Source organism: Lactuca serriola, chromosome 7, assembly GCF_051521515.1.
Source record: "Lactuca serriola cultivar US96UC23 chromosome 7, Lser_US96UC23_V15, whole genome shotgun sequence".
Taxonomy (NCBI): Eukaryota; Viridiplantae; Streptophyta; class Magnoliopsida; order Asterales; family Asteraceae; genus Lactuca; species Lactuca serriola.
Genome location: NC_136414.1, coordinates 49,466,224 through 49,491,615, shown reverse-complemented (window position 1 = coordinate 49,491,615; position 25,392 = coordinate 49,466,224). Strand labels below are relative to the sequence as shown.

Here is a 25,392-nt window from a genome sequence, read left to right as displayed (position 1 = left end):
AAGTTTTGGTTTACAATTTAATTAAATTAAAAGTATAATTATTAAATTTGACCACCTAGTATTTTAAAAGTGTAAAATACACCCTATACTATATATAACTTTAAAAGTCTAATATTATATATATGTATGAGTAAAAGTCAGTCTTACTATTAGTAGGCCTCATTCACGAAGATGGTCTATAAGGGGTGTTTAAGGAAATTTCCTATAAAATGGCGATTGAATGCGTATCTACTCTTACCCACCGCACTCTTGACTAGTGGAGGGTCGTTAGCCGAACGGGTAGGATAGGACAGAAACCTTCCATTATAAGTATAATGAAGTACAAAAGTAACTAAATGCTTTCATAAAATTCCCAATCTTAGTTACTTTAGGAAAAAGTGAATTGATGCAATTCCATGAAATTACACTTTGTGCCTTTGCGAAGTCGTTAGTAGAGCGTGTGTGGTTAACCGGCACACTAAATGGTTCTAAGCAATGGTAGCAAAGGGTGACTTAATGTTTGTCATAGTCCGGTGGAGCGTGTGTGGTTAACCGGCACATCGAATAGGTGACTGTAACATGTGGGGGAACCATGTAAGTTTGCATGGTTATTCACACTCGCTTTGTGATCCTCGGTATCCCAGTCACAAACTAGAGGGGCATATCGAGATTTAAACATGCCATTGAAATGTTCAGTGAATCTCAAAAGATCTAGGAATTTTCAATGGATTTAAAACTTCAATTTATTTTTCGTTTTTCTTGGTGGAAATTGGTAAATCGTCATTTACCTACCTTCAAATATTCTGCAACTAGATTACGACATCCATTTTCTAGGTTGTAGTGTATTGTGTTGGATCCTAGCCTCGATGTTTCATTTGGGTGTCACATCGAGGATTCTAATCAACTAACTTGAATTTGTTTTCTCCCGTTTTGTAGATGTCAAAGTATGACAACTATGGTATTCCCAAATCCAGTGGAACAAGCTTTCCACATGAAGATGATATTCCACGATTCGATCGAGGAACAAGAGATCATGCTTCACTTCCTCCACCTCCTCCAATTATTCTCCCTAACCCACAAGTTCAAAAGATTGAAAAGTTCAAACTCACTCAAGCCCCTTTGGCAAGTAAACATGAAGAAGGAAAGTCAGTGTGTGCACACATCCTAGAGATGAAGTCACGCATTGATAGATTAAGAATGTTGGGATCTGTTGTCTGTGAGGAGTTGGCTGTTGACTGGGTTCTTCAGTCACTTCCTGACTCATATAGTGAGTTCGTAAGAGGGTACTATATGATGAACCACGACGTGACCCTCATTGATCTCACCTATATGCTTATTGCTACTGAATCTGTAATGATTTGGCGCACTGGAAAAGCAAAGTTGATTGGTGGATCTGCCTTCCGGACCTCTATGGATATAGGCAATGGCAACGAAAGGCATGCCATGACCGAAAAGTTTGATCATAAGAGAAAGGAAAAGTCAGAAGTAGTTCCATGTGCTGTTCCAAAGAAGTCAATTTGCTTTTATTACCAAGAGAAGGGGCATTGGAGACGAAGCTGCCCTATTTACCTAAGAGATCTAAGAGATAGGAGAGTCAAAACGTATGGCTCTGCTTTAGGTAAAATCCATTAACTAACTCTTTTAAGTTCGTATTATAGATTCTTAATACATGATGTGATAAGATTACATTTCGATGTCTTGTAGGATCGAAGAAAAGAGAGGAAGCTAAAGGGAAGAAGTGAGCGTAATCTAATCGTGAAGAAATGGATTTCGATCGCATTACTTGAAGATTAGAATCTTGATACTACTTGGAGTTAGAAAAGATTGCTAAGAAATATGTATTAACATAGTTTTTCGATGAGTTGCATTGTAAGGACAAATTTTTCCGCAATAAATAAAATTTTGTTTTATATTATTTATTTATCCTTACAATGGCATGCATGAAAAATCGATGTTTGAAGATTTCTATTATTAGCAATAATGGATTTGATTCTTAATTATGTTATTTGTGGAAATGTCAAGAATTTACCAAATAGGGAGAGTTTCTCATCGTCCAAGTTTCAATTGTACAGAAACTTGGAATCATGCAACGTGTATGATGAATGAAAAACTTTCACATTTGGAAATTAGACTATTTCGTTGACAAAGTGTCAAGTGAAGGACTAAGAGATCGAGTACACAAAGTTGTGTGTTGATCAAGTCAACCACAAGAGTAACAAAGATATTTGTCATGATTTACTAAAAGTTTTAGTAAATATGATTATACTTGTAAGATTAAATGTAATTTTGAATTGATTAAAAGAGTTTAATTCAATAGCAGAACAAATAAGAAGAATCAAGTAGGCAGAAAGATAAAAGTTTCTCTATTCTAAGAAGAAGGGAGAGTACCTTTTATTATGTTTTATGATAGGTCTTAATGATTAAGAACCATATCTTAATTGATCCTCTAAGTGAGTCTTAGTATAATTGTATGTCTGAGAAGAGGAATCAAGAATTGAAGAAATGGTTAAATCAAGAAGTCAATCATACTTCGTTCCAAAACAAGTCTTAGAGTTAAGATTGTGACATTGAGTGACAAGTCTTAAGAAGGTTTATAACATTCATCAAATGTAGAATTTGGAAAAAGGTTTTCTTATTCTTGCACATTTGAAATTGGTAAGTTGTGATGTCTTGGATTAGACAAAGACCAACGAGGACCAATTTTGTGAAGTGTTTTGTCTTGATAAAAGCTACACTAACTCTTGAATATTTGTTTGTCAAGAAATGTTTATTGACAAGAGAATCTTATATGTCAAGGAGTCAGTGGGAGTCTTAATGGTCTTGAAAGGGTTCAAGAACAAATCAAAATAAACCTTATCAAACATCACTAGCACACGACTTGAGGTTTGCAACCTATCGTGTTGACACTATCTTGTTTCTGTGCCATTCCAATTGAGTTAATTATGCATGTGAGTTCTATGAGTTCTCATTGGAACGCATAAATGGCAAGCACCTTGATCAATGGAAAGTACATTGATAGGAAAGGGTGAGCTGCTTAACTACTTCGAAGACATGGTGAGCACTCATGTTACCATAAGGCAAGAAATCAAGATTGGGAAGGTTCGATCCATATGAGTTTGAATTTGTCGTAAACTTTGGTTTTGACAAATTCACATGGATAGGAACACATACACCATTAAAATAAGTATCATAAGATTCCCTCTTTCATAAAAAATGACTGTGAGGAAATGCCTTCACTAAGAGAGATTTTAAGAAGATAGTGATAGTGAAAATTGGATTCTCGAATTCGATTATGGTTACGGTATCCCTTTCCATGATTCGAATTGTGAGATTTGGCAATTAGTCTGAATTATTTAGACACACATGTGAGCTATTTAAGGCAAAAGTTTACAAGTTTGAGAAGTTTAGATAAAAGGATTATCAAAGCATTAGGTATTAGAAATATGAACTTAAGAAATTCAATAGGTATTGTTTTTCTGGAAGTTAAACTATTTTCTGAATACATGTCAAGGCTAGTGGGAGCATAAGTGTTATGCTTATACGACAATAATCATCATGATAGTGGGAGCATAAATGTTGTGCTTGTATGATTATTAAGGTGTGTATTGCAAGTTAGCAATATTAATTATAGAAAACAAGAGTTAAACCTTGCAAAGTCGTAACGTTTGAAAAGTTGTTTCGCTATAATTAAGGGAGAGAATATTATGCTTCATTTCAAATCTAAAGGTTTAGGTTGTGGATTGTTAATAAATTTAGTCAAGGATACATAATGCGTTCTTAAATTTCGATTATGATCATGGCATCCCTCTTCATAGTTCGAATTATGAGAACATGACACATTAAATATTATGGCAGAAGATTGATAAAGTATCATATCTTTATGTAAGACATCATGCATCGTGTCCCATACGCTTTGGGTATAGGATCGATTGCAAGGGTTATAATATTTAACCATTCTAAAATTTTCCAAATGTCTAGCGCATTTAAAGGGAAAAAGGACAAGAATCGGTTTTGACTAAGATAATTAAACAACTATCAAAGGACGATCCAAAGTTTGCCGAGGATTGATCGCTTGTGAGTAGTTGGAAGTATAGTATTCGATGGACCATATCGACATTATTATGAATATATAAGATTCTATTAAGAATGAGTTGTCATATGGAAAATATGGAAATGGTTCCATATTAGGAGTTGGATATTGAGTGTCTATGTCTAGATTAGAAAATTTTATGCAAAAGGATGTTCAAGGAATGTACTTTGAGTGAGAGACATCACGTCTATGGAATTGTATTGTTACAATCTCAGATAGAGGACTTTGTAATTTCATTGGCAATAGTCATTATGACTTCTGTACTATGACATTATGAAAGGATCATTGCATAAAATGTTAGAATCTAGCATATTCTATAAGTGGTAAGAATTTGATATTCTTTCACTTGTGAAAAAGAATTAGGAGTTGTGAAATGAGTATGATTGGAAATGTGTTCATTTGATCTATTTCACAAAGTAAGAACCGTAGGTAAACATTGTATGCATGCTAAGAGCATGGGACAAGTGTAGTAATAATTCAAGTAAGAAGTTGATTACCTGAAACAACAAATAATGAGTAATCAATATGGTGATAGATAAAAGACGTTTTATTTATACTCAAAAGTTTGGGGCCATATGGGATTAGTATTATTCTTGTGTTTCACTTTGCATGTTTTGACTTCCTGAAAAATTTAATTGGTTCAGAACAGTCAAATTATTCGAACGGACCACAGTCGTTCATATGTTGGAAGTAGGTATGAATGAAGACTGTCGTGAATTGGTGTGTGGATTGTCTAAAGTGTATTAGACATAAGCAATTGTTTGTTGCAACGTTCATGAGTGCTTATGAATATGATTTGAGCATTGGATTAAACCCACGCTCACTTGGATGACTTCATGAATTGTATCACGAGTGATTGGTGAGACGATAACATCTTATATTCTTAAAACCGAGATGTGTGAGTTGTATCTTGTGAGTCGGTTGCACATTGATAATATGTAAACGCACTAGTAACTTGGTGTTATAAAACATATTGTTGTGTGTAATTCGGTAAGTGAGTGCAAGCGAGCATTGAGCCAAAGTTTATCCGTTCCTTTTATCCAAAGTAGGATAAAAGCGATATCTTTGGGCCCCTCGATGATTTAGTGATGGCAACTAAGCGCTTGGCTGAGCCGGGACTAATTTGATGTGATCAATTATAGTCTATTGTCAGTCGTCGTAAATCGGAAGTCGGGAAATAGTATAGAGAGAATGATTAGAACTCATGTCTTATATCTATACGATATCTAGAATGGAGGAATATATGATCCCTTATCTAAAGGACACGCGTATCTGATAAGATCAGAGTTGACAGCGGCTTTGGAAAGCTACGATTGCAGATCAGGATCTGAAGTCATACGCAGAATAATTATTAGACTTATCCAAGTGGGAGACTGTTGGATTAGTGTCTAAGTCCATAACTATATTTGGTATGTACTTGACCCGATGGTGCATGGTCCTTTTGGGTTGCCTTCACCAAAGCAACTTGATAGGATGAATCATGGAGAGAAAAGATTAATTATGATTTATTAATATATTATGAGAATAATATATTAAAGGAGAAATCATATTGTTTAATTAATATTAGTCAAGAATTAATAAGAATTAAGTTTGTGGCTAAAAGACATTAATTAAACTTATGGGACTAGAACTATCAATTGTGTGATAGTTGAATATTGGGCTAATGGACTCCATATTAGAGGGGTGGACGAATTCTATGGGGAAACCCATTAGAAATTGTCCTAGGCCTCTAAGGAGGGAGTCCATGGGTTGCTTAGGGCCTAAGCATCCAAATTAGGGTTTCATTGTTAGATAACCCTAATAGCCTCACTATTTAAAGGACCCTTGAGACTCAAAAACGTGGTGAACTTATTCCTTAGGGTTTCCACATGTTTTGGGCAGCCTCCCCTCTCCTTATTCTTCATCCTCTTGCTCTTGGTGTTTGTGAACCATTAGAGGAGTGACATTTGTGACTCTAAGCTTTCTAAAGTCATTACAAGGAGGATTTGAGATTGTTATTGCTATATAACAATCAAGGTAAGATCTAAACCCCATTCATAAGTTAATTTGATTAATTTTATGCTAGAACTAGGGTTTAAAGTCTTGGATGAATTGCATGTACAATAGAGAAACCTAGATCCAAGCATTAGGGTTGCATGAGCACATAGGATGTTCTTATGGCTAAAACCCATCACATTCCACTTCGACTTGGGAGACAAGAAAACTCAAAGCTACTATTTTGAGGGTCTAGAAGGAGACCGGGGGGCCGTTAAGCCGATACGGAGCGAAGATCTGAAGGATTCGAGAGCTGATTAATGACATGATTAACATTCCAGTTGTTTCTATTTGTGTTTTAACTTTCTAAATTTGGGTGTAAAACCCGTTATTTTCATTTGGAGTAGATGAAACTCGATTTTATGTGTCAATTTCAATGATTTTGGATTTTATTAGTTTGTTTATTAATTGTGTTTGATTATTCACATCATCTATCATGTTAAAGTTATGATTTTTATAACCTATTATTGAATTATGTGGTTTTAAGAGGACCAATCTAATTACATTAACTTGACTCTTAATTAGTTTATGGCCATTAAATTGTTAGGATTAGAGATTGATCAAATCCTAGGGTTAGGTAATATTAATCTGTGATTTTGACTGGGTTAGAGAGTTGTAGATATGCATGCTATGCTTATATTGATTGTCATGCACATTGATAAGAAATCACTAGATCATCTCTTTCATATTCCGAATTCACACTAAATTAATTGTGTTCACTAATTACATGATCATTGTGTTAGTTAATTAATTATTAGTACTAGGATATCCTATCAAAATAACTAGTCACGTTAGAATTTGGTAACCAACTAATAATTCCACCGCACTATTAATGAAATTAAAATTATGGTTTTGGCATGTAATCAAATCAAACCAAAGTACATGAAGTGATTCGTTTTCAATCAGTTTATCTAGTTAAGTTTAGTTATTGATTTATTTGAGATTTAATAATCAAAACCCCCTTTTACTGCTTTCTGTTATTTAGTATAACCTATAAATAAATATTCTAATACTAATTCACTATCGTTCCCCTTGAGTTTTATACCCTTGCTTATCAAAACTATAATACACCCGATCGGGTTTACTGTGTATAAAGTGTGGTTTAGATGCAATAAACTAGAAATTATAAATAAAAAACTAGTGCATTAAAAAACACATCATAAATGTATTTGGCTTCATTTCTTACAACAAAAACACAAACACAGAGGGGTCAAATCCAAAGAAAAGGGAAACCCATGTTTGTTCTTAAGCTACCCCAAGGAACCAAAGGGTAAAAGGTATACGATATAGAAAACAAGAAAATTGTTATAAGTAGAGACATTTTGTTTTCTGAATCCATTCTTCCTTCAGAAACACTAAAGTCGACAAACGATGAAGATGATGAACCAATCAAATACCAAGATGACACATGTCATGAAAAACATCCCATCGAACAATATTTCTCACATGATTCCATTAATAAAGGACCACTACAAAGTGATAATAGTAATGACAATATTGTTATCTTCCTATGTACACTAGTCAATGGAGAGGAATAATTGGGGGAGGATAACAATTTTTAAACATAATCATATCTCGAGCCAACTAAACCCATTGATCGGCAAACCTCGGATACCAAGCCTAAAAAATAAACAACAACTAGAGGCATGAGAACTAAATCATGACCTTAACACTTCAATAACTACCTTGTGAAGCTTCCCCCTTTGGTCAACCACAAGCTTCCCATTACCGATCAAGAGGCCTCAACAGTACACCCATCTCTCACTTTGTTTCAAATGAAAGTTTTTCTAACAATCATAAATCTTATCTAATAGCCATTAACTCAAATATCAAACTAGATTGTCAGGATAAGTACTGGCAAGAAGCCATGCAACAGGAGATTCAAGCTCTCCAACAGAACCAACGATGGATGTTAACTGATCTACTATATGGAAAATAAGCAATCGAATCCAAATAGGGTTACTAGATAAAGTATAAACCAAATGGAGAATTTTAATGATACAAGACTTGACTCGCTGCAAAAAGAGTTAACACAAATGGTAATGGTTGACTACCACGATATGTTCGTCCCGATCGCCAAGTTCATCAATATGAGAACACTTCTGGAGGTGGTCATCAAGAAGAACTAGATTATTCACCAACTCGATGTCAAAAATGCATTCCTACATATAGATTTACATGAGGAAGTGTAAATGAAGACTTCTCAAGCGTTTGCTCAGGATAATGAAACACTGGTTTGTCAGTTGTGAAAATCATTACATGGCTTGAAGCAAGTGTTTTAGAATTGGTATCACAAATTCACCACATTTCTTTTAAACATAAAGTTGAGTCAATCCAAGGTCTACCACTCTTTGTTCATACAAAAGGACGAAGAAAGCTTTGTTGTCATTTTAATTTATGTGGATAAAGTTATTATAGTTGGTAACAACCTCGATCGAATTTAGAAAATAAGAAACAGATTGATGAAGCCTTAAACATCAAGGACATTGGTGCATTAAAATATGTCCTTGGTATAGAATTAGCAAGGACACACTACAACTTGGTTCTAAGCCAACGAAAGTATGTTTTGGACATCCTTGAAGATAATGGGATGTCGGGGTGTAAGCCGAGTTCATTTCCCATTGAGCAAAACTTGATGTTAGATAAAGGAGAATCAGACGCTATGGTTGAATCTAGCCAATATCGCCGACTCATAAAGCGACTACTTTACCTCAAGGCTACTCGTTGTGACATAACATATGTTGTTAATGTCCTAAGTCAGTTTGTTGTTGATCCTTGATAATTTCATATGAAGGCTGTGAATTGGATGCTTATGTACTTAAAAGGAACACCGGGTCAAGGAATCCTCCTTCCTCGTATGGGAGAATCAGTATTAACTGCATTTTATGATTCTGATTGGCTCGGATGTCCTTATACCATACGTTCTAGAATGGCATACTTGCGCATTCTTGGAGGTGTGCCTATCTCCTGGAAAACAAAAAAATATCAGTTGTCTCCCGATCATCCATGGAAGAAGAGTATCGAGCAATGGCTTCTTCGGTTAGTGAAGTTATATGGATGTGATGGCTGCTTGATGATATGTAAGTGTTCATTGACTCGCCACCCACATTATTTTGTGACAACTAGATTGCACGCCACAATTATAACAATCCAATATTCCATGAACGCACAAAACATGTCTATAGTGATTGTTTCTTTGTCCGTGAAATAGTTGCTTCTCAAGAAATTCCTCCAATGAAGATTGACAATAAAATGCAAGTCGCTGACTTACTGACAAATGGGCTTGGCATACATCAACTTCTATTCTTCCATGGAAAGATGGGCATTAAGAATTTACATGCTCCATCTTGAGGGGCAGTATAGGATATAGGATAATATTTTATGTTTCTCGTTTGCTATTATGCTTATAATTTCCTAGCTTCTAGCTTATGTTTAGGGTATACTCTTTTCTTGTATATGTTTATTCCCTCTTAAACATGATAATCAATAAGAGATTGAAACAGATTACTCTTGATATCATCAAAATTCTAGAAAAGGTTTTACTTTCCTTGAGACTTTTAAGGGAGTATCCAAACAGAGTATCGAAACAGATCTAAAGGCACTATTATGGTTGTAGGTTGTTATTGGCCTTGACCTTATTTATTTATTTATTTTTTATGTAGGTCTGCCAGTGAGGCTAGCCCACTTGGTAGAGTTGGAAGCCTTTTAAATTGAAGGTCTCAGGTTCAAACGTGGGCATAAGCAAATTAATTAACTTTGTGATTTAACTACTAACCACTAAGCAACCATTCTAAAAATAAAAGTAGACCTAATTTTCTCCCTATATATATTACTCGTAAACCCTATGACTTTAATGTTCTGAAATGAGTAGATCTCTCTAGTTCGTGTGTTGACACAACATGCCTACCCCAACCATATGAACACATTAATTCTTGTGCACTCTTTATTTTCTAAGCATTTTTTATTGTGTGTTTGTCATTTGAAACCCTAATATGATTATAACAATGTAAAAGGAAGAAACAAGTGGAAAGAATATTGTTACCTGGTGCCATGTATCCTATTGTTCCCAAAGTTGTAGTTCTTAGCATAAATTCTTCTTCACCAAACATTTTGGCAATACCGAAATCACAAACACGTGCGTTCATATCATTATCAAGTAGGACATTGCTTGGTTTCAAATCACAATGAATAATAGACGTCGTCTGGCCATGATGTAGATACTCTAGGGCGGATGCAACATTGATCATTATTTGTAGTCGTTGCACAACACTGAGATGATTATTGTGCGAGTACAACCATTGCTCTAGGTTCCCATTCGACATATATTCCATAACTAAGCATCTAAAATCCAAGTTACTGCAACTACTAATGATTCTAACAAGATTCCTATGGCGAATATTGCGTAGTACTCCACATTCAACATCGAAACTCTTTGACCCACGCTCTGAGAGCAAGTTGAAAACTTTTACTGCAACAGTTGCACCATTAGAGAGCTTCCCTTTGTACACCGACCCATAAGCCCCATGCCCAATCAAGTTGCTTTCGTCAAATGATTCTGTTGCTCTTACAAGTTCATAATAAGATAATCTTGTAAGTTGATGACCTAAAGATGGCTCTATATTTTTTCTAATCTTTGTTTTATGTCTTCTCAGTAAATAAACAATGGAAGCTAACCCGACTGCTGATGCGATGATGGGTAATATATACTTGAGAGAAGACAAAAATCTCGACTCATGATGTCTGCTTCTGCATGACAATACTTCCAGTCTTGGTGCACCACATAGATTTTTATTATGCATAAAGGATGAAGCGGTGAAGTTATCAAATTGACCCTTACTTGGGATTTCTCCTTGTAGCATATTGTAAGACAGATTTAAGTGTTCTAGATACCTGAGTGCCTCTAAAGATCTAGGAATCACACCAGACAGATTATTTTGAGATAAATCCAAAGAGTCCAAACTTATTAAGGTGCCAATCGACTCAGGAATTGAACCTTGCAGGTTGTTATGGGCCAAGGAGAGTTTACTCAACATTCGGAAGCCACCTAGGTTAACAGGAATAGCACCTGAAAGTCTATTAAATGACAAGTCCAACGTGCTAAGAGGTGAATTGGAGCTTCCAACACTTGATGGTAAATCACCGATTAAAAGATTTAAAGACAAGTTTAGGACCACAAGCGATTTATGGCTCCACAGTGTCGCTGGTATGGTGGAGTTGAATGTATTGGAGTCCAAGAATAACCACGCAAGAGAACCAATATCTCCCAAGCATGGTGGTATATTTCCTGAGAGCCGGTTGTTACTTAAATATAATTCGCCCATGTTTTTCAAGAGACAAAATTCACGTGGAATCCTTCCTTGTAATCTGTTACTTTCAAGATACAATTGGCCAATATTTTCCAGCTTCCCAAGTATTGCAGGGATGTTACCCTCTAACTCATTCATGTCCAAACTTAAAGTTCTCAAACTAGTCAAGTTGCCAATTCCACTTGGAATGTTGCCTTTGATTCCACATTCAAATGCTTGAAATACTTCGAGAGATGTAGAGAGGTTGCCTAAGGAATCTGGAAGGAATGCATTCAATGGGTTTTTTGCAAAGCTGAGCATCCTCAACTTTCGGCAATTTGTCAGTGAAGACAAGAATTCTATTTCTGAACCTTCAGTGGTGAAATAGTTTTGACTGAAATGTAGTCGCTCCAAAAGTTCTAATCTACCAATTATAAATGGTATGGGACCAGTAAAAGAGTTTATAGATACATCTATAGTAGAGAGTTTGGAAGCATTGATGATTGAGTTAGGCAGGCTTCCATGGAATTTGTTATCGCTCAAATATAGTTCTTCAAGATTGGGAAGCCAGAAACCCACCGCTGCAAGTATATCCCCTGAAAATAAATTCCGAGTTAAGTCCAACATCTTAAGTGTTGAGATGTTGAATCTAATATTTCCACTGAAGAAATTTTCTTTTAAACTCAAGTGCTCAAGCTGATCAAGGTAGCAGATCTCAACTGGAATAGCTCCTGCCACAACGTATAAAAAGGGAAATCTGTTAAAAGTTTAATTTTACATAGATATTGTATGTCATTAATTTCGTCACATGGGTGTTAAAATCAAATTAAATTATAAGGAAATCTAGGATGCTTAAGCTTTACAAAATTTATTATTTTTGCCAGGTTTTTCTTAAACCTATATTTGTGCCAGGTTATAAACACTCCACAATAGTAATCTTTTTTAAAAGTTATTTTTGGAAATTAATTAATTTATCTTTCTTTTTTAGCGTATTATATAAACTCTCCTATAATTTTCAAAATTTCAAGTCATTGTTATATTTTTGAAAAAATATAATTAGTTGGTATTATTATTGTATTAAATAAAAAAGCAGAAAAGAGTATGTTACCGTATATGAAACGAGTTTAACGGAAAACTATACTTACCGGTAGGGGTGTTCGTTTGGATTCATCGGTTTGATCCGATCCAATCAATTGAATCCAAATTGATTTCGGTTTTCAAAATATGGATCTGAATAGTCCAAACCAAAATTTAAATTTGATCCGATCCGATCCAATTACAATTCGGGTTGGATCGGTTATCATAATTCGGTTTTCAAAAACCGAAATATTTTAAAACGACATATAATTATAATATTTTACAAGCAGCAAAAACAAATTATTTAGTTGTCATTTGAAATTTATAAACAACTAATTAGAAGATATATTATAGTTAAATATTTTATAGGTAGAAAACTTTTGAAAGAAAATGCATATTAATGTTTTTTTATTGGATGAAATGTATTGAACTTATTTGAAAAAATAAATTACAAATTTAATAAATAACTATAGATATATATTATAAATAGATAAATAATAAATATTTATTCGGTTTTTTTAGACTTTTCGGTTCTTATTTTATAAACCAAAACCAATCCGAAATCCAAAATAATAATTTGGTTTTATTGAAAACCAATCCAAAAATCCGAATATCCGAACCAGATAGTCCAATTGGATAATTCGATTTTATCCGAATAATGAACAACCCTAATTACCGGAGGAAAACCGAGAACCTTTTATCCGCATTGAATTTTGGTATAAAATTTCATATGAGCATTAGGTATGTTTTATAAAAGAGAAAAATAAAAAAATATGAATATGCATCAAAAAATATTTTTTATAAAAATATATTTTTCAAATTATTAAAAACAAAATATATGCGTTTTTTTCACTACATTAAAAAAACTTATTTCAACAAAAATATTCCTTATAATTTTTTTTAATATTTAAAAAATAAGTTTTCAAAAATATATATTTTTGATATATATTCATATTTTTTTGTGTATGTATATATGCTTATGAAAAAAAAATCAATTTTTTCTCTTATTTTTTATTTTGCAATTCTTTTAGATGACCCGTATCTGACTCACATGTGAAATGTGGTGTAAAATTACATATAGAGAAGATATATACATTAAAATCCCAATATTTTCATTGATTTAGCAAGAAAATCTCAAACTTTTTTTTTTTTGACTGTAAAGTTCAAATTACCGACAGATTTTGACACTTTTACCCTTTTTTTCCGGTTAGCCGGTAATTAGGATTTTTTTTGTCAAAAAATAAAGTTTAGGACTTTCTTGTCAAATCATCAATTAAGACTTTACTCTAAAAAAACAAAGTTTAGGACTTTCTTGTCAAATCGTTGAAAATATTGGGACTTTAGTGGATATATCCCTTTTTTAGTTAGAAATTTAATGGCATGATACTCTTTAAGCATAAGAGTTATTGAAACATTTTCTAGTCAGGTAGATCCTATTGAAATCTTTAACGTTTGCTTCTTGTTAAATCATTTTTTTAATTTCAACAAACCAACATTGAAAAAAATAGAGATAATCAATAAAGAAAGAAAGAAAGAACCGGGGTTGTGTTCGCTTTTTGCAGTCCCAAAAATGGAAAAATAAGAAACTGAAAAAAAAACGAAATTGCCCTTCTTTCCCTTCTCCACATTCACACCTTTTTGACTAGGCATGTGTTGTTTGTGTTTTGTTAACCTGTCCCTACTTTTTAGTTCAAAATTTGGTGGCAAAGCAAGAAGAAAGTTTTACAAGTCTTTTCACTCTTTCTCGGTCTCTCTTTTGCATATGTTTCTCCTGATCGTGATTGTGTCAGGGTAAAGATGATGATGGTAAGAAAAACAGTGGTGTTGCAACAAAAGTCACAATTAAAAGTTCTTGGGTTACAAAAATACACTAAAGTCCCAATATTTTCAATGATTTGACAAGAATGTGCTAAACTTTATTTTTTTGACAGTAAAGTCATAATTGACAATTTAACAAGAAAGTCATAAACTTTATTTTTTTGACAAAAAAGTCCTAATAACCGGCTAACCGGAAAAAAAGGTAAAAGTGTCGAAAATTGCCGGTAATTTGGACTTTACTGTCAAAAAAATTAAGTTTAGGACTTTCTTGTCAAATCGATGAAAATAATGGGACTTTACTGTATATATCCATATAGAGAAATTTCTCTGTTAACTTAGTTTTTCGTGATTCTTACTCTACCACATATTACATAAATTTATGTCTTAAAATAGTAGGCGACAACATATTGTATAAAATAACTTAGTTGGTGTCCTATTCTATATTAAGAGTAAATTACATAAATCGTTCATCAGGTTTCATTCAATTTATAGTTTCTTTCCTACAAAGAATACTCTCATTCGAACGATTTCCATGGTTTTGTTTTGTTTTGATTTTGGTCCCTAATCGATTTTAAATGACTATTTCGCCTTTAATGGTAGTTTCATCTCTGTTTTCTTATTTCTAACTTTATATTGTCTTTGGTTGTTCAAATAGTTGATTATTTCCTTTCAATCATCATCGAAATACTTGGCTAAATATTTGGTCTTGAAGATTACTATATTATTGGTCGATTTCTTAACAATTGGTATCGGGGATTCCAGGTTGGTAGTGATTCCTCAAAGACTATCATCGACCATGTCCGCAATGAAATACGATATCCCTTTATTGTTCGTAATTTTAGTGTCATCATGTCATTTTATGTAATCGGGACTAACATGTGAGCTAAAGGGCTTCATAATTTGTACTCTAATATATGTACGGGTTCGTGTGGAGTGCACGCTTGTATAAGATCAAATTAGAAGCCGGTTCGACAACATGTCGAGGGTCGTGGGGCAGCGCCCCTGGGTCCGGGGTTTCCAAAGAAGCGGCGCCCCTTTGGCGGGATCTAGGGGCAGCGCCTCTAGCGGGGTCCAAGGGGCAGAGCCCCTGACTGCGGTCCCGCTAAAATCCGGATTCTTGAGTCTGAGTATGGTAAAACTGATGATATTCGTCAGTTTTCGAAGCCCTAAATCCTTATTAAAATATGAATTACCCTGACTTGCTTCCAAAGGAATTGATGACGGCCCAACCCTAATGAAACCCTAATCTCATTCATTATATATAAATGGCTCTTCCTTTTAGATGAGATAGACGCATATAAGCTCTCGTTTTCTTACTCTCACATAATATTTCTAGCAAATTAGCTTATGATTTTTGTGCCTAGAATTGTAAGTGTCCACTTGGATTATCCTAGGCTGAATTTCTTGCAACCTCGGCATAGGGTAGAAATATCAGTTTAGAAAGTGTTCTCATGATCCAAGTTGGTATCCAGATCTCCACTACAAAACTTATAATTTCTAACAATCGAACTGATATTTTATGTTCCTAGAGACGTGTGAATTAATCCACGAGATCACCATTAAGTTTGCCAAACTGGAAAAGTTCGAAGGCATTGACTGCAAGCGTTGGAAGAAGAAGATGCACTTCATGCTGTCTACTATGAAAGTAGCATACATGCTGACTAATCCAAGACCAGCGTAGCCTGAGGAAGGTGTTGTTGAGACAATTGAAGAGATAAGATGGAGACAGAAGTGGGACATCGATGAATACATTTGCAAAGGTCAAATTCTGAACGATATGTCTGATGCTTTATTTGATATCCGTAGTGAAGCCTTATGTGCTAAGGCCTTGTGGGACACCCTTTAATTGAAATCTATCACCGAGGATGCTTCTAGCAAGAAGTTTCTGGTCAGTGACTTTAACAATTATAGGATGAATGATTCAAGGTCTGTTACTGAACAATACAACGAACTCCTTGGCATATATGGTCAGTTTAAACTGCAACGTATGAATATGGATGAATCCATTGTTGTGTCAACCATCATTGACAAACTGCCTCCATCCTAGAAAGACTTCAAACATAACTTGAAACATGAAAAGGAGGAACTATCTTTGGTTCAACTTGCTACTGACATTCGTATTGAAGAATATCTTCATGTGAAGGAAAGTGACAAATCTGAAAAACCCAAAGGAAAAGTTGAATCTGGACAGCCCTCGGTTCATATAGTTGAAAACAAATCAAGGAACCAGAACCACAAAAGACATGGCAAACGTAAACGGGAACATGTCCCAAGCAACTCCAACAAAAAGAGAAAGGATTTGGTTTGTTGGAGGTGCAATTAAGGTGGGCATTTCAAGCGTGATTGTCATGTGCATTTAGGCAACAATGGTACTGGAAACAGTGGAGCCAATGGGAAAGTGAACGGGTCTTCTGCCCAAGTTAAAGTAGGTCAGTGTTTGACTAACTTTGATATTTCTAATCAGAATGATGTTTACTATGTTTTATTCATTCTTGAATCATTTTATGTGCATGATGATGATGTTGCTTGGTGGATCGACTCCGAGGAAATGAACCATATATGCAAGGATAAACGGATGTTTGATACATTAACTTCGCTTGAAGATGGGTCGGTGCTGAAAATGGGAGATGATTCTTTTATTCACATTTGTGGTTTAGGTGTCGTGTGTCTTGAATTTACTTCTGGAAAGACAATTAAGTTATTTGATGTTTTGTTTGTTCCCAAGATTCACAAGGATCTTGTTAGTTCTAGTTGTTTGAATTCTGATGGTTTTAAACAAGTTGTTGAGTCGGATAAGTTTATTTTATCTAAGGGTGGAATGTTTGTTAGCTTTCGTTATTTAAATAATAGAATTTTTCGTTTAAATATTGTTGACAAATTGTTACCTATTCAAAATTCTGCATTTGTATGTTCTTCTTCTAATGTTGATAAATATATGCTTTGGCATGTAAGATTAGGTCATGTCAACTTTAGAAGGATGCATGAGATGTCAAAAGATGGATTAATTCCAGCCTTTGATATGACATCCGATAAATGCAAAACATGCATGCTTACAAAAGTAACAAAACAGCCATTTCCTAGTGTCACTAGAATTTTAGCTCTTTTGGAACTTGTACACAGTAACCTGTGTAATATTCACTCTACTCCTTCTTTGGGAAATAAAAAGTATGTAGTCACTTTTATTGATGACTGCACTCGGTTTTGCTATGTGTATTTGTTATATTTTAAGGATGAAGCCTTAGATAAATTCAAAATATACAAAACCGAGGTGGAATTGCAATTGGGAACTCCGATTAAATGTCTTAGGACTGATACGGGAGGTTAATATATGGATCCCATATACTTCCAATTAGTGGGTATCATTCATGAGACCACGACACCTTACACACCCCAACAAAATGTTATTATTGAATGCAAAAATCGAGTTTTAAAGGAAATGGTAAACTCGATGTTGTCATATTTGGGATTGAGTCAAGGATTCTAGGAAGAGGCCATGTTAACGGCCTGTTATTTATCAAATAGGGTTGCAAATGAAAGGAAAAAAACAGTATCATATGAACATCGGTTCAAGAAGTAATGGTAGGCCCTTGTGCTACCGGATGAAAAGAAATTGAGAATATGTAAGTTCAGTCCATATGAGTTTGGATTTGTCATAAACCTTGTCTTATGATAGTGGTTAGAAATGACAAATTCACATGGATAGAAACACATACATCATAAAGTCTAAGTGGCAATAGGTTTTTCTTTTACTTCATGAAAATAATTGTGAGGAAACGATTTCACTAAGAAGATTTTGTAGAGTTAGCTGGTGTGATGATTGCGTTCTGAAATTCGAGTATGATTAAGACATCCCTTTTCATAGATTGAATTGTGAGAAACGACAAAAGGTTTGAACATTTGGTACTCATCGCTATAAGTTCTGAAAAGGTTTAGACACGCACATAAGTTATCTAATGAATGGTGTATAAGCTTGAGAAGTCTAGATAAAGGCTTATCGAAGCACCACACATCAGAAATCTAAACTTTGGTAAGAAAGTCAATAAGTATTGATTTCTAGAAGTCTAGCTGATCTCTGGGTACATGTCAAAGCTAGTGGGAGCATAATTTTTATGCTAGTAAGAGCATAATCATTATGCTAGGGGGAGTATAATTATTATGTTAAGTGTTGCAAGCTATCAGTGTTATTTATAGGAAACAAAGTTTTGAATTTGCAAAGCTGTAGAATTTGGAAATTATTCCGCTATATAAAGTTTTAAGGGAGAGGAACTCATACTTCATTTTGAATCTAAACGTTTAGACTGAAATTTTGATGGCACTTAGTCATGGATATATATGAATGTAATGTTGAAATGTTTCAGCATTGGAAATTATATATATGGAAATATTATAGCAAGAGACTAGTCAAGTATCATGTCTTTATGTAAGACATTATGAGTCGTATCCCATATGCTTCAGATATAGGATCAATTGCATATGTTATAATATTCACCTATTCTTTTTTTCCAAATGTCTATGGCATTAGCAGAAAAAAAGGGACTAGAATCAGATATGACTAAAGCTATTAAACAACTGTCAAGGACAATCTAAGGTTTACCAATAATTGGTTACTTGGGACAGTTGAAAGTATAGTAATAAGTGGACCATATTGACAAGATTCTAATTAGATAAGATTCTATTTAGAATGGATAGTCATATGGTAATTCTGGAAATGTTTTCATAAAGGGAGTTGGATATTAAGAATCTATGTGTAAGTTAGAAACTTTAATGCAAGAAGGATGTTCAAGGAATGATCATTGAATGTGAGACTTCATCTCCATAGAATTGTTTTGTAACAAATCTCCAGTGGAATCTTTTGTAATATCATTGGTGAAGTCTTTGTGACTTTGATGCTTTGGCATTACAAAAGGAACGTTACATGTTTAGATCTAACAAGATTCTAGTAGTTGTAAGAATTTTATATTCTTAAAAATAAGGATTAGGGAATTGTGAAATGAGTATCATTGGAAATGTGTTCAATTGATCTATTTCACAAAGGAAGGACCATAGTTAAATATAGTGTGCATGCTTGGAGCATGGGATGACTATTTTTTTTAACTCAAGTATTGAGTTGGTTAGTCGAAACAGTAAACAATGAGTAAGGTCTAATTTATATTGTGATTAAATAATAAGTGTTTTGTCTATATTCAGAAGTTTGAGACCATATTGGATTAGATTATTCTTGTGTTTCACTTCGCATGTTTTACTTCCCAAATAATAAGATTATTCAAACATCCACAGTGAATCATACTTTGGAAGTAAGTAATGAGGTAAGACTGTTGTGAGTCTGACTGTAGATTTTCTATATATGTACTTAGACATAGCATAAGTTTTTTGTAGTGTTCATGAGTACTTTTGAAATAAGATTTGAGTATTGGATTAAACCCACCCTCACTTGAATCACTTCATGGATTTTATCACGAGTGATTGTGAGACGATAATATCTTATATTCTTGAAACAGAGACATATAGTTGTTGTTTACAAATCGGTTATGCATTGATAATATGTAAACGCATCAGTAACTTTATGCTATAAAACCTATTGTTGTGTGTGATTTGATGAGAAAATAGTACAAGCATATGAGTCGAAGTTTATCCGTTCTTTTTACCCTAAGAGGATAAAAGCAATATTTGTGGACCCCTCGATGATTTAGTGATGACACCTGAAGCGCTTGGCCAAGTCTGGACTAAATTGATGTATTCAATTGTAGTCTGTTGTCATTCATCATAAATCGGAAGTCGGGAAACAAACCTTGGACATAGAGAATGATAATAATCCATGTCTCATGTCGATACGATATCTTGTAGAACGTAGAAATATTTGATCCCTTATCTAAAGGACGTGTTACTGTTAAGATTAGAGTTCGACAATGGCTTTTGAAAGCTATTATTGCTAATAAGATTTTGAATACATACTTGCAATAATAGTTATTAGACTTATCGAAGTGAGAGCTTGTTGAATTTGGTGTCTAAGCCCATAACCATATTTGATATGTACTTGATTTGATTATGAGCATGGTCCTTTTAGGTTGCCTTCACTCATGCAACTTGATAGGATGATAAGAGGAGAGAGAGTAGGATTTATTATATGAATAATAAATTGGTGCTCAAAATGATTTTATTAATATATTACAATATTAATATATTATTTGGAAATCATATTATTAATTAGTAATTAATCAGAAATTAATTGGATATTAATTTTGGGATTAAAAGCAACTGATTAATAATAGAGGGACTGTTGTGTAAATCATTGATTAGAAATTTTAGGAAATCATATTATTAATTAGTAATTAATTTGATATCAATTTTGGGATTAAAATCAACTTTTTAATAATGGAGGGACTGTTGTGTAAATCATTGATAGTTGCATAACTGGGTTGATGGACCATAGAGTGGAGTTGATGAAATCCTATAGGGAGGCCCTATAAATTTTGTCCAAAGGCTCTAAAGAGGGAGTCCATGGGTTGCTTGTGCCTAACAAAGGAATTAGGGTTTTCTCCAGAAACCCTAGCAGCCCACACAACTATATAAGGAACCCTCCACTATGGAATTTTTGGCCTATGTAAGCTTCTAAGAGAACCTAGCCGATTTCCTCATATCTCCTTCACATCCTTTGTATAGAGTGTCTATGAGACTATGGCCTCATTAGAGGTGCAACACTTGGGGCACTAAGCTTTCAAGAGTCAAGGTGTTCTTGTTATTACTACATAACAAGTGAGGTAATCATCAAAACCTAATGTTCATACGATTTTTAGAATTATGTATGCTAGTTTTAGGGTTATTGTTTTGGAGTTTGTATTTGCATGTTCAATAGAGAAAAACATAGATCCAAAGCAATTAGGGTTGCATGCACACCATAAGATTGTTGTAATGCTCATAACCCATCAAAAATAACTGCGAAGTATTTATGAAGATTGCGAGTATTTAGGATCGGGGAAGTATTTAGGAATCATGAGACACAAATACATGAATTACGGTCTCGATGTAATGGATATGCTCAAAATGGATTTTCTTGTGTGACGTTGGTAGCTAGACTTTTGATAATTAAAAAATTTAGTTTTGCTTGGGGGCAAGAAAAGTCAAGTGTGGGGTATTTTTATATGTGCATGTTTATTCAAATAATTTCGGCATTATATTAATATGTTTAGCTATAACTGTGCTTATTTTTGGACAAAAGGTACTTAATATGTTTAAAATCTATTTTGTAGCAGCAAAGACATGCTAGGGAAGGAAACAAACGTGAAGTTGGAAGCAAGAAAGAGTGGGGTAAGTCGATCGAAGTCAAATTTTTCAAGATAACTAAAGCCCACGCCATGGGGAGTCCATGCCACACCGTGGTGGGTAGAATAATCACGATCAATAAAGCTGCCTTGGGGAATACACGTGTAATAAGATTGCCACGTCGTGGAGCCTATTCGCCACGACGTGGGAGGAAGATTTAAGGAAACTATATATATTTCAAACCATAGGTCGAATGGAGGGACTTCTAACAGATTTTCTGGAGAGAACTGCGAAAAATAACCTCTGGAAAACCCTTAGAGGATCATAAATTATTTTATGTACTCTTTAATATTGAAATCAATAAAACCCCATTTTATGTTTTTTCTCATAGTTTAACTTTTAGTAATTGTCTTATTAATTAAATCTCATTCCCTGTGTTCGACACCCGACTTACCTAAACTATTTTATAATCCGACCAGGTATAATGCCTATAGAAACATAAATTAGTTAAATTAGTTAGATTTATAAATTTAAAAGTTGATAGGTATATTTTATGGAAATCATTGAGCAAGGAGATTCTTGGTGGGATGTGTTTGATGTTATTTGAAGATTATTTGTGTTACTATATTTTCATTTGAATTTTCTAGTGGATTCCAAAACTATTGACGCTTAGTTAAAAGGTGTGTCTCCAAAAAGTCTAGTTGGAAGATTTTTTCTTTTTTCTTAATAAGCAATTATCTCCTTTATTTAATTGAGGAGAATTTCCTTGTAAGATAACCTTGGTGCCTAAGTTTTAGCCATAATGTTTATCTCAATTGATATGCGCTGAAGTGATAAAAATATAAGAATTTCAATATAAAGATTGTAATCCCAATTGATATAGTGAAATGATTTTCTGCAGCCCCTGTCCGTGGCGTTTCCAATTAGGTTATTATGTAAAAAATGTTGGTATTATTCTCTTTTTTTACTATTTCATACTTTATACTGTTGTTGGTTGTTCAAATATATAGTTAATTATTCTGTTTGAATCGGTTTAACGTTTGATTTTGAAGATTGTCTATTACTATATTGGTGGTCAATTTGTCAACAACATCACTACCAATCAAGTTTCTAGATGAAGTGAATGCACTCATTATTAAACGTACCTGTGAACTGATTACGACCAAGATAGAGATTTTTCAGGCGTGTTAGATTCCCAACCTCCGGAGGAATGCTTCCTGTAAAGTTATTAAGTGATAACATAAGCCTCCGAATCCCTTTCAATTTCCAAAAGCCATGTGGAACTTGTCCGGTAAACTGATTGCTGAAAATATGCAGTCCTTCAAGATTGGGAAGATTGATGTAGACATTCGGAGAAAGAACTCCTGACAAGCTGTTGTTACTGATATCAAAAAATCTCAGAGAAGACATGTTGAATATGATTTGAGGAATATTTCCTACTAAATTGGCTGCAAAAATGGACAACTTCTGCAACCTCTTCAGGTTCCCTATCTCCTCTGGAATTGAACCTGTTCACAAAAAAGCAAGTATACTCGATGGTAAGATGTAATGGTTGTATTTAGCGCCAGAGGATGGAAAACATATGAATAACTAATTATATTTGGGGTTTCAGCTAGCTTATGTCGAACATGGACATCACTATTCAAATGATGAGCACTTGTGATCGGTTGTGAAGAGATATACAATATTTTTGCATATATATTTGGAAAAAGGAAATTATAAATGACAATCATGATAACTTAAAAAAATGGAAAAATAAACTAGCTAGCCAATCAAACACAACATTATGCATGCATATCAACTAACTTTTTGAGCATAATGGCCACATTCTTTTAATCATGAAAAGGTAATATTTTTGGCAAGACATTTAGGGTATGTTTGGGTTGGCTTTTTTATGTCAAAAGTGATTTTTAAGAAAAATGTTTATTAGCTTATAGCTTTTAGGAAAAGCTGGTTTTAAAAAAATGTTTGGATGCGAAAAGCTGTTTTTTCAGGAGTAAAATGGTTAAAAAGCTAAAAAGCTAGGATTTTCCAGCTTTTTGAAAGCTTTATTTTTTCTTATCCAAAAAGCTGTTTTAAAAAGCGCTTTTTAAATAGACAAACACTATTTTAACTTATTAGCTTTTTAAAAAGCTAAAAAGCTAATAAGGTTTTTTTTAAAAGCTATCCCAAACACTCACTTAGGTTGCAAAGGTGAGATCAAATAAGCCCCATTCATGTTGTGTTTTACAGAAAAACCGTCAAATATAACCTATCAAATTGATTTGATTAAAAAAATAAATCATTGTCTAACTTGGTAATAAACTTTGTAATCATATTAATTAAGTATAATATTAATATTTTAGAGATTGAAAGAATTGACAAAAGGAGGTTGATGAGTTAGGCAATTTAATATTGGGTGCAGAAACAAATTCTTACCTTGCAAGTCATTCTGACCAAGAAATAACTCCTTCAAAAGAGTCAAATTCCCAATTTCCCGTGGTATGCTGCTATTAAATTTATTCATGGATAATGACAAATACCGAAGCTGCTGACATTTGTATATGTTTGACGGAATTGGACCCGTGAACTTATTCCCAGATATATAAAACAGCCTGAGTTTAACAAGATGATCACACATATCCTTCGGAAGACTCCCAGATAGAGCATTCGACGACAACTCAATCCTTCTCAATGATGACTGATTGAAAATCGCAGGTGGCACCAACCCAGTAAATTGGTTATTATTCAAGTACAAGTCTTGCAGGCTGGATTCATTACCAACTTCAGGTGGGATGTTTCCATGCAACGAGTTGTAACTTAAAACCAGAGTCTTTAGAGATGGCATGTTATCAAGAAAAAAAAGTGAGAGGGTGCCTGTGAAATTATTGTCATTCATATACAGTTTCTCAAGTCTTGGCATGTTGTTGAAATATGATAGTGGTAAGTTTCCTGTGAGATCGTTGCGTCCCATGTACACTTTTTCCAGATGATGCAACTTCTTGATCTCAAAAGGTATAGAGCCATGGAAACTGTTGTTGGTGAGATCAATCAAGATGAGAAAGGAAAGATTGCCAATATATGGAGAGATTTTTCCAACAAGACCCATGCTAGAAAGACGCAAAGCAATAACCCTTTGAGTTTGAACCTGAACACCACATGAGACGCCTGACCATGTACAAAAGGAGGTATCTGAAGTCCAGTTTTTTGATAAAACACCAGAATGGTCGACAGTGATTTGAGCTCTGATTGCTTCGAGAGCATGTTGATCTGTGCTCAAATAGGCACCATTGCCGGCCGTACAAACCCAGTAATAGTTTAGAATCAAGAGGGATATTGTAACATTAAAGCTGAAGGTATTCTTCTCCATAGTTGTTTATGTACGTACTTCCTTCTTTGATTTTGTTATATACAAGATCGCCTGTTTCCACATATTGATTATTTGAACAATAAATGGTGCGAGTTACGAGGCCAACTACTACCACCACTTACGAATTATTGAAAGAAACTGGTGATGGCTTTGCATTTATAGTTGCATAGCTAGCTGACAATGACAATTCACAAGTGGCTGTTTTTTTTTTTTGAACTGCAAGCTGGCATTAAAATGGAAAAGTCTGCTATAATATTCAAGAATTGGGTACAGCACCATTCAAACAAGCTCAGGTTATGCCCTTTCCTCTTTTTTGCATTGATCCAAATGATTGAGAGTGATTTTAAGCGGATTGCGATTTGGAAATTGGGATTGGAGAGTGTGCCATTAAGTTCCTACCCGGATAAATGTTAGCATTATAGCTTCATGAATCCTTGCTAGCCTTTGATGTCTCCTAATATTTTCTTTACATTGTAACAGGTACATTGCAGCCGGTTAAA

The 25,392-nt window shown here is 34.2% G+C and overlaps 1 protein-coding gene across 1 annotated transcript in view; it reads right to left on the bottom strand.

Annotated features, from left to right (window-relative positions):
• The window catches only part of LOC145061873 (receptor kinase-like protein Xa21), a 50,436-nt gene extending 25,460 nt beyond the window's left edge, over positions 1 to 24,976 (bottom strand). The window contains exons 1-3 of the mRNA XM_079009452.1: positions 23,962 to 24,976; positions 22,689 to 23,051; positions 10,146 to 12,119 (exon numbers count right to left, since the gene is read on the bottom strand). Of these exons, the coding sequence (XP_078865578.1) occupies positions 10,146 to 12,119; positions 22,689 to 23,051; positions 23,962 to 24,892 (3,268 nt within the window). The 5' untranslated portion in view covers positions 24,893 to 24,976. The remainder of the gene's footprint in view (positions 1 to 10,145; positions 12,120 to 22,688; positions 23,052 to 23,961) is intronic.
• Positions 24,977 to 25,392: the final 416 nt, after the last annotated feature.